Source organism: Staurois parvus, unplaced genomic scaffold (assembly GCF_062004578.1).
Source record: "Staurois parvus isolate SC_StPar_1 unplaced genomic scaffold, SC_StPar_1.0 ptg000186l, whole genome shotgun sequence".
In the NCBI taxonomy this organism is placed as follows: Eukaryota; Metazoa; Chordata; class Amphibia; order Anura; family Ranidae; genus Staurois; species Staurois parvus.
The window spans coordinates 9,274,890-9,290,766 of record NW_028317982.1 but is presented as its reverse complement, the minus strand read 5'-3'; the positions used below and the strand labels follow the sequence as shown (position 1 = coordinate 9,290,766).

The 15,877-nt window shown below is 40.5% G+C and overlaps 1 protein-coding gene across 3 annotated transcripts in view; it reads left to right on the top strand.

Moving 5' to 3' along the window:
• The window catches only part of LCORL (ligand dependent nuclear receptor corepressor like), a 146,684-nt gene that overhangs the window by 122,074 nt on the left and 8,733 nt on the right, over positions 1-15,877 (top strand). For all 3 annotated transcript variants that reach the window (XM_089677463.1, XM_089677464.1, XM_089677466.1), the window contains one exon: positions 2,340-2,442. In XM_089677463.1, coding sequence (XP_089533589.1) covers positions 2,340-2,434 — 95 coding nt within the window. In that variant the 3' untranslated portion in view covers positions 2,435-2,442. The remainder of the gene's footprint in view (positions 1-2,339; positions 2,443-15,877) is intronic.

Genomic DNA, 15,877 nt, shown 5'->3' with positions numbered 1-15,877 from the left:
ACTTTCTTTTAAAAGTAAATATAATTATTGGGTGGACTTTATGTTCAAGGATATCTCCGGTGCAGAGAAACATCCCCAGTAAAGTGTACTAGCTCATTAACTGTTGAGCACTTTAGTGTATCATTTACTGTTTTTAAGCTTTGTTGGATCAAAGCGCATTTTGTTACAGCCACAGTGTTATCTAAAACCCACAGAAGTAGTGCATGCCTGACAGCCTTCCTATTTGAGGTTCAATGGTATATGGAAAATATATAAACTTTTTTTTTTTTAATTTGTACATCCAAAAGCAAAAACAGACCATGGCAAACAGCTTTTTTTTCTTAGTGTTCACTGGGGGTAATCCACTGAGTAAATGCCCTGCCCCTAGGGGGTTGGAAACTAAGATAATAGAAGGCTTGGCTCCTTCTCATGGACTATACCCTTGTCAGAGCCAGTTTAGATTAGTTTTCTGTTATCACACAAATTCACTAAATCTTATATTCACCGTTACAGCCATTTACATTATGTCCTACTTTGGCTTCAAAATCTTGCAAGCTCTGCTCTAAGATCACTGTGAACAAGTGATCTCATGCATGTTCATCATCTCTTGGCCACCAAACCTTGAAGAGTCTCAGCAGCCTCTATTACTCTTTGTGGACAGGAACTATTTGCAGCCTAGAATCCATGCTGTGATCATCAAACATTGGGTATTCACTGCTGAAAATGCACCCATCTCTGAGTGGTGAGAGAGGATATTCCTGGGGGGTGGGGTGCTGCTGTGTCCCTATAGAGAAGTCTGGGTCTCCTTAACCCACTTTTTTAAATCACCTCCGCTGTGTACCCTTGTAAAACAGCAGTCATTCTGCTCCTAGGAACAGCTCACTGGTACAGCACTGTTATGCTCTGCAAGCACCTTTTCTAAGTTCATTCCCTGATCAGGAAATCGATGGAGTGCTCCACACTCCTTTTCAGCATCAAAATAGCTGATTGAGCACATTCTGAAGTCTCTTCTGCATGTCTACATTTCCCAGTGGTATCCCGCCTTGGCAATGCCAAAGTAATTACAGTTCCCAACTCTGCATGCTTCAAGAAAAAATAGAAACCCTTACAAAGCTGCTCTTTACTGCAGGTTTCCCACTCAGGCCCATGTTCTCCACACGGGTGAACACGGCCTCAGCCAAATGGGCCAGAGAGTCCTGAAAAATCCTCTCCATGTTTAATTGACCTGCAGGTGCAGGCCAGCAAGCTCCTGTGATTGTTATGGTAGATGCTGCTCACCTAATCTCCTACACTATCTTTTTGTGTCTTGCTATGTGGAGGATTCTTTGGTTTAAGTGCTGCTTGCAGTACAAGCCCCTCAAAGGTCCTAGTGGTATGGCAATTCACATACGTCTGTCTTCTAGGGGCCTTCCTAGATATTAAAGACACCATGGGGGAATGCGATTTTGCTCGAAGATGTTTTTTTTTGCCTCAGAGTTGAGCTCTGAACCTAGATAGAAGCTTACCAAGCCTAATACGGTGTCTGATAAATCTATATCCACATGAAGGTCTGTCCCTATATTTAGCCAAAAAGGTGATGGGAAGACTGTTGATATTTACCAAGTGCTGTCCTGACAACATCACTGACATCTGGGAAAAAGTGGTAATCTTCACTGACCACAAGATAGTTTCCATCTCTCCACCATACTCTTGTGAGAGTTGTTCTACTTCAAGGTTTTCAAAGTTTTATTTGGCCCTAGAAATTCTATATGGAGTTTTTGAACAGTGAGAATTTCTGGTTTTCTGCACACCTCAGTGAGGAACTTTACTTTAAGTGCATGGCCTTGCCATGGCTTTATGGGACCAAGGCCATGGCCTTACTTAGAACCAGGGACCACTTTTTCTCTACCACATCTTTATTTCTCTTTCGCTACCTTGGTAAATTGCTTATTAGGATTATCCTGCAGAAAGCTGTAGACCAGCACACAGGTGGCCCTTCTCCAGTGGGTCAAATAGGTACTGGCCAAATTACATTCTATAGTTAAGACTCGGTGTGGTAATGATCTACATTTCTCATTACCTAAATGTACCTTTTCACTTTCTACTCCTGAAGCTATCTGTCTGTCCAGGAGGGTATAGCCTATTAGGAGGAGGCAGCCTTCTATTTTTTTTTTTAGTGTCCAACCTGCTAGTGGCAAGGCATATACTTAGTTGTGCACTGTCCCCAAAGACTACTGAACAATTAGGATATTGCTGTGAGTAAAACCTTCCCTTTTTATACCTTATTCAAGTTCTGTGTTTGACTGGAAGTTTAAGAACACTTGATGTCAATTTTAATATAGTTGGTAGATTATTTTTAAAAACCTATTCTCTCTTTCTAGGACCTCTGAAGCCTGTTGGATTTCCTGCCACTAGGGGTCTTCTCAGTAAATATGGGAGTTATTCATTAACTCCCATACGTATCCCACTCAAGTAACTTTCAAGGTCAGACTTAATTACTTATTGTCATATATTAAAACATTCTTTACATTTTGTAGATAAGGTGGAGGAAGCTATGTGCACTGTTTGACATCTGGTTTATGATATGCCAAGTAGGGGATTTATCAGCTTTCTCAGCAATGCTCATTCAGTTGAATACGTTTCCTACTAATACTCACTAATAAAAGACTAATATTATTAGCAAAGATATATGCTTATAAGGCACTGATTGCCTAACATCATGCAGGGAAATATGACCTGTGGGTTGAAAGAGGCCAGTGGGGTGGTGGCCAGGGAGATTTGTGTTGGGGGGGTAAGACTTTTTCTTGGCAGGGAGTTTTTGCTTAGGGTGTAACTGAAAAGGTCCAGGGGGTGTACTCTTAGGCTCTCACTCAGTAAACCAAGCAGTACATTACACAGGCCTGAACACTGCACTTGTGGAGCACAGTGGTCAGGAGTATGCAATGTATGGCACAATATACAGAGTGCAGTGGTCAGGAGAATGCAATACATATGCACAACAATCAACCTTCTCTATAAGCTGTATTACCATTTCCTGCCCCCTACATTCTGTGGATAACATGTTCCTGACCCCATGCACTGGTTGAGTTTCCTTCTCCACTGTGTGTTCCTGCACTCTATGCATTACGTACTCCCGATCGCTACACTCTGTATAACACGCCAAAGTTTTTATTATCTCAAAAGTTGCTAGATTTAACTATTTTAATCAGGTTCTTCAAGGTAGGCAATGTGTAGAAAAACATATGTAATGGAAGAATTTAAATTTTAAAATTGTACTGAGGTTTGTTACTGAGGCTGTTGTTTGTGTAATTAAAACCTATTTTGTGAGCACAAGGACTATAGCATATGTGTGCTGTGTATATAGTGATTAGGTTCAGGTGTTTTTTTTTTAACCATGCCCCTTTAATCCCCTTCCACGATTAGCAAAATTTGTGCAAACCTACATTTCACCATGGCACCAGCTTCCTCCTGTCCACAGGGTGCCTCAGGTCTTCCATAATCCTAGCAATGTCTTTGGTTTGACTTTAATGTCAAGTGCTTCTTTAAGGAAGAATGGTAGAGAGTCACTTGCTCTCTCGTATCCAAATGCACAAGGAATTTCGTCAGGCTCCAATGGGCAAATGGGGCAGCTCTACAGTGCAGAGAAGATAAATAGTAGCAATGGAGGGGATGATCAAGCCTCTTTAGAACAAAGTACAATTCCTTTTAAGTTAAAGCAGAAGATAAGGTTAATTATAAAAATGTTGCCTCCCTCCTCCTCCCACCTAGGCTGCATAGCCTGTATAAAAATGATATGTGTACATACCTTTTATTTTTAATCTGTTTCAGTCTGTCACAGGATCCAGAAGCTTCGACTTGCTGGATCACTTACAGTTAGCCTTTACTATCACTTTAACATTTGACTACAGATCTACTTTAGAATCTATGTAAACCAAATATTATATGGATATGAGCACTTCGAGTACTGTCCACAAATTTTAAGAGTTCCTTTCCAAGGTCACAGGAAAAATTCCATGCTGAACTTATACTCTCCTTATGCTCTCACCAGGTGATGAATCAAGCACTTGAGACCATACACTTGTGTCTTCTCTTATATGTAGATCTCTAATTTGACTCTGTCTCTCTCTCCCACCATGTAAAAAAATATATAAATTGCATATAGTGTAATCTTCTCTAGTAAATAAAACCAAATAATCATGCTCACATCAAAATTTATATTAATGTGCCAAACTTATCTCCACCACGTGAAAAACTCAGGTGTCCACCACTTTTACCCTTACCCTCAATTCAAACAATTCTTGCATTTATGCATATTATCCTTCCACTGTTCTTCACTTGTTGATCTCCTCACCGAATGGACTCCCCAGAAAGAAGAAAACATATAGTGTAGTAATTTATATAAATAAAATAAGTGCCTCTACATAAATATAATCAACAAATTAAAATCCTCCCTGTCAAAAAAGTAGTAGCAGCTACTATAAAATTGTGATACCAATTAACAGGTGCAAATCAAAAAATTTAAAAGCAGTACTTAATATCTAGTACTCATACAATAACATGTATAGGCCTATCTCCCAAAGACGTTGTTTGTGGGCATGGCTTAGACGTGATGACATCACACACGCTAGCCAGTCAGAGTCAGCGTTTTCAAAACCATCAGCTTATTTGTTTTGCTTTTTGCACTACAAGAGAGTTTGTAAAATTGTGCTGGATTTTATTGAAAACCTTTTTAAGTCCAATAAAGGATGTTCTTAACCTACTACACTATGGAGGTGTTTAATTTTCTCTTTTAACAACGATTGCTATGAGTGGAAGTGCGCTGGCCTGTAGACCCTATGAGAAGAGTTGTGAAAGGTGTATTTCTCAAAAGCGAGTCTGACAATTTATAATTTTAAGGTCCAACATATTTGGTAAGAAGCCTCTATTGTTGGTAATTCATAGTGGTGGAGCGCATAGGAGTACATTTATATGAATGGGAGAATCGCCTATATTTTTTTTTTTTTTTTTTGCTCCTGCTTTACTGTGTGGAATAACTACAATCACTTGGAATAAGGTGGACTTTATTCAATATATGGGTTGTGTATGGACTTTATATAAATTTATATGTGATTGTATGAGTGGTAGATACAGTATTAAGCTGTTTTAATTTTTTTCATTTGCCTATAGGTATTCAATCACCCAAAAAATGTGTACCATCCACCTGGCAACACTCCTCACTCTTCAGATCATGCACCTTGCCAAATTCACCTAAAACTCAGCAGTATTTCAAATCCAAGGACGGCTCTCTTTAAGCCAACACAGTCTCATGTCTCAGTGTCTGTTTTTTCCGCAGTGTAAAACATAGTGCAGCAGTATCTAAAAATATTTTAAGAAAGTATAAGCGAGCGCATACACATAGGATATTTAAAGAGTAATAGTTGTACCAGATAGCCGTTAGCACTAAAAGGGTATGGGTAACAATACCTGGTAGAGCACAATTTTATATATATATATATTATATATATTTTTTATATATATATTTATATATATATATATATCTATCTCAATGCAAAACTGTGCAATATACAATTAATAAATAGATAACAATAGTCTCCGTATGATGTCAATATATGGTAATAAATATTGCATATATAATTCAATCCTAAAGTGCAATTTGTGCCATAAGTGAAGATAAAAAGTCCATCATTATTATATCTACTCCAAAAGAGTATAAATAAATGAACGGGAATTTCAGCAAGAATTGTCCATTTGAACTATAAATTCTGTGCCAAAGTGCAATGGTGCATGTGCCTTTAAGAATATCCACCACTTCTTATGGGTGCGCACTCACCAGAACTCTGATGTATTCAGGCATTGGTTACAATTCTGTCACATCTGGGTGCAGGGGTGGTAGGGGTTAATCCAGCATCCTCTGAGTACCAGTGGTGCGTGCCTCTTTAAATCTAGGAAAGATTTGCTCAACCACAACCTATGAGTTCAGTCCTGTCTTCACCAACACTGGTTCTATGTTGGTCTTCAGATCCCTGGAGTCTGTCTGCTGTTTCAAAGCTGACTCCCTACTGTGCATGTGCAAGATTGTGCTGTGCTTTCAGATTGGTCCCACAGGTGCCTTCCTAGACTATGTAGTCTGTCTTCTGGTTGCCTCTACAGTCTCTGGAAAAACAGCACATGCTGTTCCTCAGAGACTGCCGGATTTATCATTTGAATGGACAATTCTTGCTGAAATTCCCGTTCATCATTATTATATGTACTCCAAAAGAGTATATATAAATGAACTTTTTATCTTCACTCATGGCACAAATTGCACAATAGCACTGTAAGATTGAATTATATATGCAATATTTATTACCATATATTCATTGATTGACATCATACGGAGATTATTTATTTACTTATTGCATATTGCACAGTTTTACACGTATAGCACTTTATATTAAGTGTGCACTGTATATGTGTGTGTGTGTGTATATAATTTGAGAAAGCACTCTTCAATTGTATGAGTATCTAAAAATAAAACTCTTTGCTAGAAAAAAAAAAAGCTGCTTACAACGTGAAGATGAATTTTGGCATTCAAGGCCTTTTCCAAGATGGCCACTGCCACTTTCTGATGTGTTTTGTTGGATTGACTTCCTCGTGAGATACTGCTGCACTGTTTTATTTTATTTGATTTCAGATGGCTTCTGAGTATATGGAGACATTGGGGACATGAGATGGTGTTGGCTGAAAGAGAGCGGTCCTTGAAGCTCATACATGCTGCGTTTTTATTTGAATTTGGTAAGGTTAATGATCTGAAGGGTGAGGAGTGTTGTGCACCAGGTGGATGGTACACTTTTTTTGGGTGATTAAATCACATACAGGATGTGAGTGTATTTATATAGAGGCACTTCTTTTATTGATATAAATTACTACACTATAAAAGTATTTTTCTTTTTGGGGAGTCCATTCAGTGAGGAGATCAACAAGCGGAGAACCGTTTTTTTCACATGGTAGAAATAAGTTTGGCACATTAAGATAATTTTGATGTGAGCATGATTATTTGATTTTGTTTACTAGGAGATTAGACACAAGTGTATGGACTGAATGGCTTGATTAGATTCATCACTTGGTAAGAACGTTAGGAGAATACAAGTTCTACATGGAATTTTTCCTGTGACTTTGGAAATTAACTTTTAAAATTTGTGGACAGTACTAGAAGCGCAGGTATCCATATAATATAAATGAACTCTTATTTACTCCCTTTCGATCTATTAAATATACTGTTGAAAGTGTTTACATCTGTTTAAGTAAAAAAAATGGGATTTTTGAATTACCAGTAAAATCTTTTTTTTTTTTTTTGAGTACCATACAGGACGCATGTCTTAATCAATGGTTATTTACAGCTAGCTTCAGGTGATTAGGCAATGGCAAAAAAATCTGCACAGACATCCAGCATATAACTCCTTCTACTCCCATTAGTCCTTGGTTTTGTATTAAGCAATAAGGCGATCAGAAGTACAGAGGGGAGGGACCTATATCCTGTACTCTAAGAAAATAGGATTTTTGACTTACCAGTAAAATCCATTTTTTTATTGTACAGGACTCGGGATATTAGCCTTAACCGTGGAATATCCAAAGCAGTCCAACTACGGGTTGGGCATCACATGCTAACAGTCCCAAGTAACAAACAAGTCAAAGGACTCAACAGAACCTTGCGCCCAAAATTGATATCAGAAGAGGCCTGAACATCCACCTGCTAAATATTAAAATGTGTCCCTAGTCTCAGTAGTTGAAGGCCTACCTGAAAGCCTTTTTTTCAGGGGTTGAGCGTACTATTTCCCCCCTGCATCAAGCTCTTCTGAGCCAGGTTGGTTGTACCAGAATCACCGGACCCCCCTCACCTCAATCCTGCAGTGTAGACAAGCCAAATATGATCCTTTGGGTCACCAGTTTGTCCACTGCCAAGGCCTGCAGATTCCTAGTCATGGCCACCAAACTGTCCACATAGTTGAAGCTGGATGCCAGAAGATCTACATTCCCGATCTCCCAATGATAACTGTCTTGAAACACTTTGGAAGAAGAGACCATTCCCCAGCTTTCAGGCTCTGATGACTGACAAAGTCCACCTGCCAATTGGATATTCTAGGAATGTGGACAAAGTTAGAACAAGTCTATCAGCCAAGGCCAGGAATAGAACTGCCTGTTGCCTTTTGTGCCACCCTGACGATCCATTGAAGCCACAGCCATGTTGTCTAACTGAACCCTTGTCCGTCATCCCTGAAGCTGGACAGTCCACTGCTGAAAGGATAGAAGAATGGTACACAGCTCCAGAACCAAGTCCTGTGAATCAAGTACATTCCTAACAGTCACCAGGCCATCCATATTCTGCCCTCAGGGGACAGGTGCATGGGTCAATCCAGTGATTGGTTTAGTTATTCCCACGCAATCCGTGCACTGAGCTGCAGTGGCCTGGAGTGAAACATGGCAAACATCGCTGCTTTAAGCAACTGTGTTGCTGGCTATATTTGGTGATTTTCATAGCTTTGATATGTAACATTTATAGATATATATTAAGACCATGTGCTGTTTTAAAAGCTAAGGCCTCTCCTATTGATATGCAAATGGACAATTGTGCTTGTTATAAGTATATGTCAGTCTTTTATTGTATTCCTATAATTGTGTCTATGTACAGCATTTTCATTTAGTAAAAGCACATAATACACTATGGAGGTCTACGTTTTCTTGCTTATAACACAAAGGAACCTTTACTAGACCGCAAGCAAAACATTTGGGGGCTTGTCTGAGATTTTCAGTAAAGTTCAACTGAAGCAGACCTGTTTTCTGTGGTGTGTTCTGTGGCTTGTGTTAACTAAAAATGCTGCGTAAGCTGTTTAGGAAAAACAAGGCTGCAGAGGTTTCTGGTGACCAGGAGGCAGCATGCATTATCCCAACCTGTGCCAGAAATGAGTGGGAGCCTCTTGCTAAATAATTTGTAAAGTATGCTTCTCCCTTGAATAATACTTGGGGTGATAAAGTCTCAGATAATTTTGTAGATTTTGGCCTTGAGGGGATTGATTTAAGTAAAGAAGAGAAGTGGACAGTGTCCAGAGTATGTTGGTACTTTATTCATGCTCTCTATACTAAATCACAATGGAGGGAGAAGGCAAAGGCATTAAAAGACCAGCTATCAGTTGCTTCGGAGTGTGTACATTCAACTGCTAGCTGGGCTGATAATTTGCAAGAGCGGTGTGCAGCCCTCATGACCAAATCAATTCATGCCTTAAGGAAAAAGAAGGGCCATAAAGCTGTTAGTAAAGCAAGGGTACGTGCCATTGTCATATCCCAAAACTGCGATTTTGAGGATGTGCTCTTCTCAAATGATAGTGAGGATGAAGAGATAGGGTTGGCTATTTCTGATGATGCCAGACAAAAAAAAAAAGTGTGCCAGACCTCTCATTACCAAGCATAGGAAAAGGCAACATGATAGAGAGGATATGGCAAATGGGGAGGTGCATTACCACAACCCCAGAGATGTGGAATTTGAAGAAGTAAGGGAGTTAAACAAACTAAACTCCATGATCTGGCAAAACAAAACAAAGGTCAAGGGAACCTTTGTGGGATGAAGGGACAAACCGTGTTGTTTTGTCAGGCAAGGAAGCGCTGGCTATGGGAGTGTTGTTACATAGTTACATAGTTATATAGTTAGTATGGCCGAAAAAAGACAAAAGTCCATCCAGTTCAACCATAGAAGAAAAAAAAAGTTATACTCCTATACCCACAGTTGAACCAGAGGAAGGCAAAAAAAAAACCCAGCAAAGCACGATCCAATTTGCTCCTGCTGGGAAAAACATTCCATCCCGATTCCCCGAGAGGCAATTGGATATTCCCTGGATCAACTTTACCTATAAATGTTAGTATCCAGTAATATTCTGTGTATCTAAGAAACAATCCAGGCCTTTTTTGAAGCAATCCACTGAGCTGGCCAGAACCAACTCTTGAGGGAGTCTATTCCACTTTTTCATAGCTCTCACCGTGAAGAAACCTTTCCGTGTTTTGGAGATTAAATTTTTTTTCCTCCAGACGTAAAGAGTGCCCACTTGTCCTCTGTGATGACCTCAGGGTGAATAGCTCTACACAGAGTTCACTATATGAACCACTGATATATTTATACATGTTGATCATATCCCCCCTTAATCTCCTTCTCAAGAGAGAATAAATTCAGTTCCTCTAATCTTTCCTCATAGCTGATGTCCTCCATGCCTCGTATCAGTTTGGTTGCCCTTCTCTGTACTTTCTCCAGTTCCCCAATGTTCTTTTTGTGAATTTGTGCCCAAAACTGAACTGCTTATTCCAGATGAGGTCTTACTAATGATTTGTACAGGGGTAATATGATATCTCTCTCTCTGGAGTCTATACCTCTTTTAATACAAGAGAGGATTTTGCTTGCTTTAGAAACCGCAGCTTGGCATTGCATGCTATTATTAAGCTTGTGATCTACCAGAACTCCCAGATCCTTCTCCACCATTGATTCCCCCAGTTGTACCCCCCTAGTATGTATGATGCATGCATATTCTTAGCCGCCAAGTGCATATCCTTACATTTATCAACAATAAACCTCATTTGCAACATAGTTGCCCAATTAAACAGAGCATTGAGGTCGGCTTATAAATTGAAGACATCCTGTAAGGACGTTATTCCACTGCACAGCTTGGTGTCATCTGCAAAGACTGAAATGGGATTTTTAATCTCAGACTCTATATCGTTTATAAATAAATTAAACAGTGAGGTTGACAACACTGAACCTTGGGGTACACCACTGATGATCCCAGACCATTCAGATTATGAATCATTAACCACTACTCTTTGAATACGATCTTTAGCCAGTTTTCTATCCATTTACATATGGATTTTTCCAAGCCTGTAGACTTTACCTTACACATTTAGCCATGTGTGAACTGTGTCAAACGCTTTTACAAAATCCAAGTATACCACGTCCACCGCCACCCCTCTGTCCAAGGTTTTGCTCATCCCCTCATAAAATCAGATTTGTTTGACTTCTGTCTTTCATGAATCCATGCTGTCTGTTGCTTAAAATATTTTTTTTCCAGCAAGAACTCATCTCTGTGGTCTTTTATTAAACTCTCCAGTATCTTCCCAACTATAGAAGTTAAACTAACAGGTCTATAATTACTGCTTTTGACCCCTTTTTAAATATTGGCACCACATTGGCCTTACGCCCATCCAGTGGTACTATGCGAGTCATTAAGAGTCCCTAAAAATTAGAAACAATGGCTTTGAAATGACAGACCTCAATTCTTTAAGCACCCGTGGGTGTATGCCATCCAGTCGAGGTGCTTTATTCACCTTTATACTGTCTAAATAATTTTGGAACATATCAATTGTGAGCCAATGTGGATCATCTGGGGCTGTATTAATACCATGCCCATTATGGACAAGAGCTCCCCCTTGCTCTTTTGTATACACAGAGCTGAAGAAGGTATTAAATAAATTTGTCTTCTCTTTGTCCCGTCACCCACTCTAGATTATTTTGTAAAGGGCCTACATGCTCAGACTGAGCCTTTTTTACTATTAATATATTTGAAGAATTTTTTGTGGTTGGTCCTGCTATCTTTTGCAATCTGTCGTTTGTTTTCAATTTTTTGCGGCCTTTATTTTCTTTTTGCATATTCTGTTAGATTCTTTGTAGTGTTTAAACGATGATAGTGTTCCTTCACTTTTATATTGAATAAAAGCTCTTTTCTTATTATCTATAGCCTTTTTAATTTTGGCCGTAAGCCACATAGGTTTGATTTTTAGCCTTTTTAAACTTGTTGCCCATGGGAGTGTATTTTGCAGTGTGTTCACATAGTCTTTTAGCAGAACTCCCATTTCTGTATTGTGTTAATCAATGCCAATATTCCCTCCCAGTCTAAGTTTTGGAAAATTAGCTCTCCTAAAATTGAGCGTCTTTATTTTTCCCGTATGTGCTTGCTGTTTACAGCTAACAATAAATGAAATCATGTTATGGTCACTGTTACCCAGATGTTCTTTTACATGGACATTCGTAATAAGCTCTGCATGGTTTGCGATTACCAGGTCCAGCAGAGCATCATTCCTAGTAGGGGCCTCTATGAAATGTCCCATAAAATTGTCCTGTAGTGGGCTTTAAAATTTTTGCCCTTTAACTGTTCCTGCAGTACCATTACGCCAGTCAATTTCCGGGTAGTTAAAATCCCCCATTATCACTGTCCCAGACCTTGCAGCCCTTTCGATCTGTGCAAGGAGCGGAGTTTACACCTCCTCATTAACACTGGGAGGCCTATAACAAACTACGATTACCTTTGTAGTACGCACCCCCGTGTGCAGTTCCACCCATAATGCTTCAGCCTCATCACGCTCTCCATCAACTAGGTCCTTTTTCACACTCACTCTGAGATCACTTCTCACATAGACAGACACCACCACCTTTCCTATTTACTCTGTCTCTCTGAAAGATAACATAGCCAAGAATATTAATGGCCCAGTCATGCGAAGAATGAAGCCAAGATTCAGCAACACCAATTAAATCACAGTTCTCTTCATGCAACAAAGCTTCCAACTCACCTATTTTGCTTGGCAGACGTCTTGCATTGGTGAACAAACACTTTAATTGATTGACACCTTGTTCACACGTATTTTGCAAATTTTTTTTATTTTCTTACAAATGGTACCAATTCCACTGGTTGTTTGTAACATGGGAACCTTCTTATCATCTGCCATAGCCTTCCCCCCCATCTTTCCCCATTCCACCCACCAATAAGTACTGACCGCTGTCTGATCTGTCTACCCCGTTATAATCTAATTCTCCCTCCCCCCTCGAGCCTAGTTTAAATACTCCTCCAGCCTTCCCATAAACCTCTCCCCCAGCACAACAGACCCCCTTCGATTTAAGTGCAGACCATCTCTAGCATATAGGTTGCACCCCAATGAAAAGTTGGCCCAGTGCTCTAGAAACCCAAATCCTTCCCTCTTACACCAGGTCTTCAGCTAGGAGTTTTGTTCTATGATCTCCACCTGTCTTTCCTGAGTTGCACATGGCACGGGTAATATTTCAGAGAATATCACCTTGGAGGTCCTTCTCTTCAACTTGCAGCCTAATTCTTTAAATTGATTCCTAAGGAGCCTCCACCTTCCATGTATTCTGTCATTGGTTCCAACATGAACCAAGACAGCTAGGTCATGCCCAGCATCTCCCAGTAATTTATCAACCCGATCCACCACATGCCGAACCCTGGCACCAGGTAGATGGCAAACCATTTGGTTGAGGTGATCCTGGCGACAAGTCAATCAGTTTTTCTGATCATAGAATCCCCTACTACCACCAGCTGTCTAGGCCTTCCTGCACTATCTCACTACCCCTCCCAGATGGTCTGCCCTCCCGGCTGTTAGGGATAGCAGTGACATCCAGGGCTGCCACCCCTGAGCTTTCCACCCCCACATCTTCACCCAGCTTGGCAAAACTTTTCGGGTGCTCAAATGCAGGGCCAGCCTTCCTTTTCTGTGAGCCCCTACTACTCCCTCTTGTTACAGTAACCCATCTTCCTACCTGATAATCCTGACTAGCCCCTCCACATCAATCCCATTAGCTACCTGCTCAGAGAGCAGAAGATCCTTTTCAAGGTTTTCAGTTCTGCCCAGTGTTGCAACTTGCTCCTCCAGATCTCTAATGTGAGTTTCCAGAAGGGCAACCAGCTCACATCTGTCTCAGCAGTATCCATCCTGGAGCTGTTACTCCATTGCTGCATACATGTGGCACACCGTGCACTGCACAAAACCTTCAACCCTGCTAGCACTCATATCTCAGTTACAATATTAACAGGAAAGATCAGTTGTCACAGGTTAGTAGACTCCTGTTATAATCTCCTGTTTTCAAGTCTGGTTTTAACGCATGATCCGCAATTGCGTCAGGCCATGCGCAAAGCCCAAGAGTTCACTGTGAATTTTTCACTGTTAGACTTCGTGAGAGATGGGATTATCCGAGTATACGCTAGTCCTAGTGACCTGTAAAATACCTACTCGTGGTGAATGATAGGAGAAGGCATTTCCAGGTTACGTGAGATGGGTTGTATGACTGGTTTAAATAAGTTTACAGAATGGATGGGCCCAGATATGGAACCCTTTGTTTGCTCTGCACTCTACACTGATGAAGTCTGCACCACTTAATCTCAGGGCTCCCTTATTGCCCTTGTTAGGGGGCCTGGATTAAACCGCAAGATTCATAAAGCCACTACCCTTTTAAACCGGTTGGGGGAGCTAGAGGAGACTAAAACAAAACCTGTCAGGGCACTAGATAAGGTCAAGGTCAGACAGGAAGAAAACAAGCAGAAAAGAACAGAGAAGATAGGGAATGTGAGAGAAGATAGAAGGCGAAGAGGAAACCAGGTTAGTTAACTCTATGAAACAAATGTAGGTGGACCTATTAAAGGCAGGAGTACCTAAAGATGAGATAGGATTTCTACTGCAGAATTGCTTAAGAGGTGGAAACCTGTCAGGATTAGCAACACTACTCCTAGTGAAGATAACATCATCCTAGATTTAGAGGAAACAGAACAGACCCCTCCTGATAGCCCCAAACCAATTCACAAAACTGCACATGTACTCAAACCCAAATCCCTTTATCCTGGGGAGCAGTTAGAGAGACTTAAAAAGGGGGACTGGGAAGTTCTATATCCATTATGAAGGGATGGTGGGTCTTCTGTGATAGCAGAGATGACTTAACACCAAGATCTCTGATAAAAGTTTTTTTGCCCGATCTCCTGCAATTGCTGTATGGTAAGCCTGGGTCCTCACATTGCCTATTAAGATCTTGAACCTACTCTAACCTGAGTTAAGTAACCTTTTCAGCTTAATACTATTGTATACAGAACATAGATTCGCTAGGAGGTAGGTAGCATTTTTGCTTGTTATAGGTATATCTGTCGGTTTTGTGTTATATTTCTAATTGTAATTGTTTCTGTGTATAGCATTTTCATTTAGTAAAAGCACATTTATCTACTACGGAGGTCTACAGTGCATCCAGAAAGTATTCACAGCGCTTAACTTTTGCCACATTTTGTTATGTTACAGCCTTCTTCCAAAATGGATTAAATTCATTTTTTTTCCCTCAACATTCTACAAACAATACCCCATAATGACAATGTGAAAGAAGTTTGTTTTGAAATCTTTGCAATTTTATTAAAAATAAAAAGATACAAAATGTACATAAGTATTCACAGCCTTTGCTATGACACTCAAAATTGAGCTCTGGTGCATCCTGTTCCAACTGATCATTCTTGAGATGTTTCCACAACTTCATTGGATTCCACCTGTGGGAAATTCAGTTGATTGGACATGATTAGGAAAGGCATAAACCTGTCTATGTAATGTCTATATAAGGTCCAAGTTAACAGTGCATGTCAGGGCACAAACCAAGCCATGAAGTCCAAGGAATTGTCCGTAGACCTCTGAGACAGGATTGTATCAAGGCACAGATCTGGGCAAGGGCACAGAAAAATTTCCATAGCATTGAAGGTCCCAAAGAGCACAGTTTGGAACCACAAGGAGTGTTCCTAGAGCGGGCCGCCTGGCCAAAATAAGAGATCGAGGGAGAAGGGCCTTAGCCAGGGAGGCAACCAAGCACCCAATGCTCTGTGGAGAGAGAAGAACCTTCCAGAAGAACAACCATCTCTGCAGCATTCCACCAATCAGGCCTGTATGTTAGAGTGGCCGGACGGAAGCCACTCCTCAGTGAAAGGCAAATGGCAGCCCATTTGGAGTTTGCCAAAAGGCACCTGAGGGACTCTCAGACCATGAGGAACAAAAATCTCTGGTCTGATGAAACAAATATTGAATTCGTTGGCCTGAATGCCAAGCGTCATGTCTGGAAGAAACCAGGCACCGCTCACCACCTGGCCAATACCATCCC